Source organism: Polyodon spathula, unplaced genomic scaffold, assembly GCF_017654505.1.
Source record: "Polyodon spathula isolate WHYD16114869_AA unplaced genomic scaffold, ASM1765450v1 scaffolds_1272, whole genome shotgun sequence".
Lineage (NCBI taxonomy): Eukaryota > Metazoa > Chordata > Actinopteri > Acipenseriformes > Polyodontidae > Polyodon > Polyodon spathula.
Genome location: NW_024472755.1, coordinates 1 through 9,376, shown reverse-complemented (window position 1 = coordinate 9,376; position 9,376 = coordinate 1). Strand labels below are relative to the sequence as shown.

Sequence of the window (9,376 nt, the reverse complement as noted above, 5' to 3'; positions counted from 1 at the left end):
GATGTGTGCATGGGCTTCCACTGGACAACCTGCACAGATTAATTATAGGCATGACCGGCTGAAATTGCAAAACATCTCAGCTGACCCTATCCTGCATTAATATTAGATAACAACACAGTCACACAAACTCTAACAGATAAAACCAGCTATTCATTTTACAAATCTTCCAAGGCCGCTACAATTGTTCCTAACCTTAATCAACTCTCGTCAATCCTATAAACTGTCGGCAAAATGATGTCCCTAGATTGTGCTAGTAAGATCCCTAAACGAATAACGAAGAAACACTTAAACCTGGCACAGCTTTTGTTTGCATCACTTCATATAACAGAATGCAGAGCAGCAGAAAGATAGCATGCAAAGACACCCATGCATAGTTGACTTCTGAACTAAGTCTACAGCACAGAGCCTCCTCTCTAAGTCTGAAGGAGTGCCAGGTTTTCTTTACACTGGTGTGAATTAGGCATTTTCCATCTCACTCAGAATGAAAGGATATTTCTAGTGGGCAGTGTGCCCGCTCTTACCCAGGTCATCCTTGTCCAGCTCAATCTCCTCCATGACGGAGGGCATGACGAAGGAGAAGGTCTTCCTGTTGAAGTAGTACAGCGTGTAGCCCACGAACATGGCCGTGAATATAGTGCTCCTGTAGTATCCATACCCCGTCGCCCCCATGGTGCCGAGTAACAAAACCACCACTTGAAGAACGTAGCGATGAAAGGACAGTTTTATATGCTGAGCACCAACACAACCAGCAAGAGCGAGGAGAGCGAGTGGCACGGACTGAACTTTGTGACTGCTTCAGTCCCCCCTGGGTGGATTTTAGTAAGAAAGGGGAACAATGCTGCAATCAATAACGGGGTTAATGGTGAATCGCGGAGCTAACAGACAGCCGTCCTGTCCAGGCTTCCATATCAGTGGCCTCTGATAGCAGAAGGAGGTTCAGGAGAGAGGGCAGTGAATACAGAGAGCTCTCGTCAGGGGCGGGTGCTTATCTCTCTATAATGTAATCATTCATTTGTTTTTCTTCTTGTCTGTGCTTGTTTTGCTGGCTGTGTTTTTCTCAGTCAGTTTTCCCCTCCGCTCTCATCTGTCCCTCGCTGCTGTTTGCTGAGTTACTGAGTGTTTTTCTTCTCTGTTCAGTTAATGATTGACCGCAGGAGTCCAACGGTGACAGAGAGACAGCCTCCTCGTGCTGCAGAACAAGAAGAACCGAGAGCAACATAAACCTGGACCCACGGCTTCACAGGACAGGACTGTTTTATTACACGGTCCTGCTATTGCATAAGCCAGAGGACAAACTGCACTTACTGTGTGCAACGTTCAATACAATACATTGTGCAGGAATGGCACAAGATCTGCCACAGTGACTGACTCCCTCATTGCAGCCTCTTGCCACAGAAAAATCAAACACTCTGCATGCAACACCTCTGCAGGAATGTGCCAGTCCTACCCAGCACTCTCATATCAACCAGCCAAATCACATTCACGCCTACAAACGTTTTTATTCACAGCTCTGTCTTCATATCCCTGACAGCATCCTAGTTCTACTGTACTTCTTGATTGAAACGGGACACTCCCACTGCAGTCTGAGCCATTCCAGGTTTTACAACGAGCTTTGACCTGCACCGTCAGCTAAAACGCATAGGTAACAAGCCCGGCTCCCTATGATTAAGCTCTTAATAAAAATGCCTAGTATAAGCAAAGGAAACTAAACACGATTAGCGTTTATATTGTGACTAGGTTCCATCTATTATCTATAATACCGTGCCCTATCGCATACTGCACTGCATTAGACTGACTCGCAGGACACAAACAGCTTCATGCATGTGTCCTAAAGTGACAGCGGCTCATTAAAGTCCCTTACAGTCGACATGCAGCAGACATAAAGCACATGTCACACACACACACAGTCCAGGCGAGTTCTTACAAGATCAGCCACAGCGCCAAGTGCAATTTCCTTTATAGAAGGGTGTTCTCGCTTGAACGCTCTGCAGGCAACAGCACCGTAAACCACCCGAGCGACTCAGTGCCCCCCTCCCCTGGGAACTGGAACGGGAACACTGTGTCCCGGCTTAGCAGGCTGACTGGTCAGCTCTGACTCCTCGAAATAGAAGACAGGTACCCTTTTAGATGTGACCTTTAACCTGGGGGGGCTGTGTGCAGGCAGGCAGCCAAACAGCTCAGCTGTCGCATTCCAAGATTACGCCGTTTATACACAGTATATATTGCATGCAGCTTTCAAAGAGTACTAACTTTATAAACCACTGTTTGTTCTGAATTGAGATAAGGGAATGCATTGTGCACAATCTGATTCAGCGACCCGTGCAAAGAGCGAAACAGCTACACGCAACAACCTTTGCAGGCTGTAGACATCTGTGTGCTCTATTAAGCATTTTATTCATCGCAAATGTTGACATGTGTTTCCCTATGCACTCTAAAATGTGACAGTGTTTATAGTCATGCCCACTGCAGTATTAACCCTCAAAGCACGCCTGCATTGGAAACAGTGTGCTTTTTGAAACCCGTGTTCTCTTTTACGGCGTTCTGAAGTGGAATATGGTACACGCGCACAATGCGTTCATAAATTAACAAGCGATCTGATTTAAATCGCTACGTTTTTACCTTTCTGTCTTTGCACCCTCCGACTAGACGAAACAGCACAGGAACTGCCTCCCACGACAGCTTGGTCCGGCTTCGCTATTGGATTAGCACGCTGTTAATCATTTCCGTGTTCTTACTCGGAGCTACAGTGTAACCCGAATGTGGAGCGCATCAGTGTAGCAGTGAGAAGGTACAGTGTACTGTGTTTATAGTTCCTAATGTTGCACGACGAATTCCTTTTGCAGGGATCTGTAGTGACTAGGAAAGAGTTATACTGTTCTGATTATCGCTTTTGTGGAAATCAGCGTTTCCTCGACGCATGCATTGATTTAAATGCATCCACATAAATAATCTACAGTAGTTTGGATAGTTAGTTCAACTTTGCAGTGCAATGCATTGTTAGTTACCTTTGCAGTGCAATGCATTGTTAGTTACCTTTGCAGTGCACTGCGTTGTTAGTTACCTTTGCAGTGCAATGCAATGGTATCTTGCACAGTACACTACTGGTACTTTACTAATGCACTACTCTCCTTGAGTTCAAGCTTGTTGGTGTGTTTACAGTCCTACCATCAAAAAACACTGCTTGATCTATAATGAAAATACCTGAATCCTTTTAATTGGACAGTGACTGGGAAGGTGGTGCTCTTAATGGATCTGGTGTGGTGGGCAAAGTGAACCAAGTACCTTTAAGAGGGACGACACTGTTCAGCTGCGATTATTAATATTATTATTATTATTATTATTATTATTATTATTATTAACAGCTTAGTTCTTGCTCCCTGCCCCAGACAATGTTCAGTTGTGAGCTGAACCTACCCAATGAGAATCTAAAGAAACTTGAAGACAAACACAGACTGGTGCACTGTGTGCTACGGGTGTACTAAGTGCTAAGAGAAAGACTTCTCTTGAATAGCTGTGTATTGATGTAATAAACCTTGTTGTGCTCCTCATTAAAAGCATGCATTGTATTTGAAAGTAGCGTGTTTGTTAATGTACTGGTATGTCATGCACTAGCTTCACAGCCCAGCAGTAACAAAGCACCAGACCCCTGACCCATCAGTCCCTGCTCAGTTTACCTGTATCACTGTGCACCAGTCACCCTCACTGTCCTGTTTACACATTCATTAATACATAGAGTACTGTAGCAGTCATAATCACACACACATTTCCACATATCATAATTATAGCCCGAATTGTGTGTGTGTTTACAATTGAGTTTGTCTAGTTTTCTTTGGGTATCTGATTACAGGTTCCCACCTTTTGATAATTTGATAGTTCAAAATGAATGCGACTCAGGGGGTGTGTGTTTCATCATCAGTGTCCTCAAATCAGACAGTAAAAGATGAAGGGAACCTTGTGCATCAAGCCCTGTGGGATCCAGCAGAGAAAAGGCTGAATCACCCTCGAGATACACGAGTCCAGACAAGCAGCGATCTTACAGTAAAAAAATCTTTATTGACATTTTAGAAAACAAAATCTTGTTTTATTTCACCCCCCAGTTCCTTAAATAGGCTTTTCTACTCTTTCAACAACAAAAAAATTAAGAAAACAGACACACGATATTGAACCACTCTCCAACAGAGAAAAGAAAATAACAGAACTGCAGTCTTTATTGGTTTTATTCAGAACGCTGTTCAGAATTTCACAGGGTAGACCAACAGGAGACAGGGAATATCGCCCGTGTTTGAAAAGCAGCAACAGAACGGTCCGTCATTCACGATGCGTTCGATTCTGGTTAAAAAACAGAAAGCACGCAGGCCCAGCAGTTTCCAAATATCGCTTTGCTGTGATACGTGTCTACTGGATTTCAATAGGATGATTATCAGGGACAAAAACACCACACAAGACAACCCTCCCCCATCTGACACAGGGCAGCTACACACTTCCACTCTGCATAAAACTCTGGTACCATCCAAAACCAGTTCTGCTGGGAGGGGATGGGCAAAAGGACTAAACAAGAACCTAGCCTAAAAAAAAAAAAAGGCAATTTCAATTTTTCAGCAAGCTTTGTAGCAGCATTGTCTTTGTATAACTCTGCTACAGGCTCTCATCGTGACGCTGTTAATAATAGCTGGCTTTGAGATGCAGTGAGGATGGAGGCTAGCCTCCCTAGCGCAGGATTCCTAAGAGCGGATATACAGAGCTGGAGTCGGACAGACGTCACGCCGACCTGAAACGGCTCAAACCGCATGCAAACGGGTCTCATCAAGCTCTCAGCCTGTGCTCCAGAGACAGGAGAAACGCAAGGCAAAACCCTCGAATACCCCTTCAGCGCTACAGAGGAATGTTACCATGCCCGCGCTGTGACTAAGTGAGCGCTGCTGGGTAGACGTGAGGCAGGCCTCTGTTACCCTGCAGTTCAAACAGACCAGCAAGGTTTGGTTATTTATGTGGATTGCTTTGGGTGCAAAAATAACACTGTTCCACGGAAAGGGTGAATGGAAAAGTTTAAAAGAAATTCATGTGTTTTTTTTTTTTTTAATAAAGACAAAAACTTGTAGTTAGTGAATTCAGGGGACGGGTATCCTAGACAGCCCGAAAAATCAGCTCTCAAAAAAAAAAAAAAAAAAAAGTAGTCTCAGTCTCTCTGTGCTTCCAAACACCCACAGCTACGCACACTTTAAAAAGGGGCACCAACCATGCTTAGAAACACAAAGCACAGTCTGTTTTTGTGTTGCTGTTGATCTCACTTTGACTCTGGCGAGCTGCATTAAGACTCGCTTCCTGCGTTACAAACAATAGGGTCCTACCTTGCTGCACGCATTGTCTGTCTATGGGGGATATGAATAGAACTCGAAGCCCTGTGGGAGGATACAGCGCGTCAAAGTTGAAAATGTGAAGAGCAAAATAATGGCGAATTTTTATGCGCTTTTTAAAAACAAACCCCTTGGTTAGGTCGGTACTCCTTTAATATTACAACAGGAAAGGAATGACATTGCATTGAATTGAACCCAGCGTGCGCTGGTGCTGTGCTAGGCAGTAGGACAGTCATTTACAGCAGTGGGGAGGAACAAGAGACAAAAAATATATATTCCCCCAAATATGAAATGTACACCTCTTTCCAAACTGATCCATGGACACGTTCCATTTTAAATTAGAGAAAAAAAAAACAAAAAACACAAAACCGTAACATTACGAAAGTAATGGCAATAAATACACTGAAAGTTTCTCAGGAGCTGCAGGTGTTATAATTCGTCTTCTAGGTGGCTTTCTGGTTTGCTGCTGCTTTCTGATGACGCTGCAAACAGAATCAAAACAAAAATGATAAATACAAAAAGGGCACAACACACACTAACAGGATGTATTTACAGAGACACAGAATGTGACAGTGGTGCTTTTTCGCTTAAGAAAGGTCGTCTACCAGTAATAGTTCTAGATAATTTGTTTAGCACAGTAATCAGAGACGCTACACACAGGGATCTGGATAACTGTTACAACCCTACCTGTACTGGGCTCCGCCTCCAGTTCTAAAGGTTCTGTTGGCTCTGGTTGGCTGCTGGTGTCTTTCCCATCTGCCTCTGGGGTGGGCGGTTCGTCAGCTGGTTTCATCTGCTCAGGAGCCTCTGTTCCTGGGTAAAGGAATGTATTGGTGTGGGTATTACTATAGGTATTGATTGGATTCCAAATGGGCAACGCAAAAAAATCAGCGAGAGACAAACCCTCTCTTCTAGTCTTTACATGGAAGATGCAAATGCACAAGGACCTCCACATAAAAGCAATGGAAAATAAAAAAATGCAGTGTGTCCAAAACTACATTTTTTTTTTCATCGATTTCCAAGATTTCATGAATGAAAGGGATAAGAGAGAACGTTTTAGAGAAATCTCAGGGATTTATTTAGAGATTGCTCTTTAAAGTCAAACCAAGCTGCACTGGCTCACCTTCACTTTTTGTTTCCTCCTCTCCCACGGGCTGGATGACTTTCTCCTGGTCTTGGGCGGTGCCGTTTCTCTCTGGCTCCGTCTTGGTGGAGTTGTCCTTGGGTTTGGCTTTGGGTTTGGGCTTGGCGAACTTGGCCTTGTTGAGTAGGTACTTCACCTCCCGGTCCAGCAGCGCCAGCTTGGCCTCGATGTCCTTGGACAGCAGCACGGGCCTCTCCGTGGCGGGGAGCTTCTCCTGCTCTTCCACCGTGGCGTTCTTCCACGTCTGGAACGGGAGAAAGGCAGCGTCAGCATCGAGAATCCACAGCGCCACGCCCACCCAATCACCAAGCAGAACGCAAAGTCAAGTGGGCAGGTCTTTGACAAGGGGGTGGGTTACAAAACTACCAGGCAGGTTTAATTGGTCGTTAGTCACATTAACGTTTTTCACTATTTTGTGTAATCCAAACTATGGGTCCAATTTTGAAGAAGTTTTTAGAGGGGAATCAAATCATTTTAGCAAGAAATGAAACGGTAGAGCAGGCATTTTTTAATACTGGTGGGCTCTCTCGGGTGTGAAACGTCTTCAGATCATTTAGAATGTAAACTGGGTGCTGCCTTCCTGATTTATCAGAGAACATCCTAATTGGATTGAGATCTGATCCCCGCCTAGGATGCCTGACATACAGGACACCCTGTAGTTCAACTGCTCCTTGAGTCTCAGTCAAAAAGCCACACATCTTAGGTGCAGCACACAGGCAAGCTTCAAGTCCGTAGGAACGGATTTTCTGCAGACTGGATTCAGAGGAACTTACCGTGGTCTCGTTGATGACTTTCTCCAGCGTGTTCAGCTCCACCTCAGTGAAGATCTGCTCATCCTCGGCAATCAGCCTGGCACTCCTGCAGAGAGGAAACACACACAAGGTGCATCAGTAACAGACAGATCCCTGACCAGGGCTACAAACACATCATCAGCATGAACAAATACAGTACGTCAAAACCTCAGTCGTGCACCTGTAGAACAGGATCTCAACACATGCAAAGTTTTAAAAGAATCCCAGCAAGTGCTACAGATCTGCAGTAGGTTATTGCAAGACTGACGACTCCTACTGCATAGCAGTTTCACCCATTCCAGGTTTTACAAGCTTGATTAGCTCCAGTGCATACTAAAATCAGGAATGGATCAAACTGCTCTGCAATGGGAGCTGTATTTCTGTCCCTATATTGTAAAAATAAATCTGTATACATGTGGCTCGAAGCCAGAAGAGGGTGCTCACTTAAGGAAGAAGGCAGTGTGGTTCAGCATGCTGTCGAGGGCGGCCAGGCGGTCAGGCCACTTCCTACGCTCCTCCACCCTGAAGAACAGGGCCTTGCACAGCTTCCTGAGCTCTGATAGCTTCTCCTTCAGGTCCTGAGCAAAAACACCAGCGACACAGGACCTCAGCAAGGATACACCAACCAAACAGGAATCATTGAGAAAAAAGAGAGACCCCCCCCTTGCATAGCGGTTTGAGCCAGTCCAGGTGTTTCCTGCAAATAAGTGCAGGCTTGGACAACTCAATCTGCTCTAGAAAGGCTATAGACAGGATCTGCTCCATAAAGAACAGCAAGAGTTTAGCAACTTCACCAAACTTCACTTTTGCTTTGCTGTTGAATTAAAATCAGTCAGCAAATCTTCTGGCTCTTACACTCCATTCCAAACCAGCACCTTGTTCCAAGCAGGTCCTTCAACTTCACAGAAGACCCAGGTTCAATTGAACAGGCAGACACATGGTTAGAACAAGGCTCTGGACTGCTCACTAATTCAAGAACTGCAGGCATGGTTAGAAGATCCTGGACCGGACCAGATTACAATGACGTTGCCACGCCCCGTGCTAGCTGCTCCAGGTCAGTCCCTCCATGTTGCTGACCTTAGTGTTGGCCGAGTACCCGTCCTCATCCAGCCAGCCGGACGCCTCGCTCAGCTTCCCCGAGATCTGCTCCTTCTCCTCCCCCGTCAGCACAGCCAGGAACTCCTCCTGCTCCAGCTTGTCCTGCGCACAGGGACACACGGGACAAAGGGTAAAGTTACTGCAGCTTCAGCAAAGGGTTGCATTGTTAAAATAGGAAAGAACTGCAGCATCTTCACTTTGCAGGGGCCCCACCGTTTACAGTAACAATACAGAGTGTAAGGATTGTGGAGATGGGCAGACCCCAGCAGGATTAACACAAGAGTGTATGGACTGTGGAGATGGGCGGACCCCAGCAGGATTAACACAAGAGTGTATGGACTGTGGAGATGGGCGGACCCCAGCAGGATTAACACAGAGTGGACTGTTTGAAATCTCTCCCGGTTCTGTACCTGCGTCTCGAAGATGAACGCCTCCAGAGTGTTGAGGATCTTTTCTCGCTCGTGTTTTGCCAAGTCTCGATCCGTCAGGTCCTGGAGCCTGCAGAGGATGTTTACAGGGCCAGAAATGACATCATCCTTTTCATTTCACAAGCAAGCATTCACTAACCCCACCCCCCTCAGGACAGCATAAACACAAAACGTGCTTTACAAGACCCTGTTCTGTCTCTAGTATACCCCTTGTATAAAAAGCACAGTCATGATTTTAGATTTTAACCCATAACGAGGGAAAAAAAATAAGACTCCTATTGCCTAGCAGTATCACCAATTCCAGGTTTTGCTACGAGCTTGATTAGCCACAGTGTATAGGTAACTCTCAGGTGTGTCAGAGTAAACTCGCAGTAAAGCCAGGAATGGATCAAGCAGCTGTGCAATGGGAGTTGTATTTTGATTCCCCGTGCTGTGTGTTCTGGAGAGGGGCTCACTTCTTCTTGGAGCTGTCTATCTGGTCTGCGGTGAGGTGCAGGACATCGTTGATCTGCAGCACCACTCCGATCTCCTCCGAGATCTTAGATTTCTTCTTTGGTTTGG

General features: G+C 45.5%; 1 protein-coding gene and 1 long non-coding RNA gene across 3 annotated transcripts; both read right to left on the bottom strand.

Annotated features, from left to right (window-relative positions):
- Positions 1 to 1,029: 1,029 nt before the first annotated feature.
- LOC121309440 lies at positions 1,030 to 2,733 on the bottom strand. Of its 2 annotated transcripts, none has more exons than XR_005948640.1 (2): positions 2,620 to 2,733; positions 1,030 to 1,189 (listed from the first exon to the last, which is right to left on the bottom strand). It is a non-coding gene; the product is annotated as an uncharacterized LOC121309440 (long non-coding RNA). The 2 variants fall into 2 exon arrangements; XR_005948641.1 differs by lacking the exon at positions 2,620 to 2,733 and adding an exon at positions 1,925 to 2,081.
- A 1,300-nt stretch (positions 2,734 to 4,033) lies between these two features.
- LOC121309441 (hypoxia up-regulated protein 1-like) lies at positions 4,034 to 9,371 on the bottom strand (the record flags this gene model as incomplete). The annotated part of the gene is made up of 8 exons (XM_041242365.1): positions 4,034 to 5,836; positions 6,042 to 6,167; positions 6,478 to 6,742; positions 7,272 to 7,356; positions 7,734 to 7,867; positions 8,367 to 8,489; positions 8,798 to 8,885; positions 9,271 to 9,371. Coding segments are annotated over 8 exons (975 nt in total), but the record flags the coding sequence as incomplete, so codon positions are not given.
- Between the last annotated feature and the right edge of the window lie 5 nt (positions 9,372 to 9,376).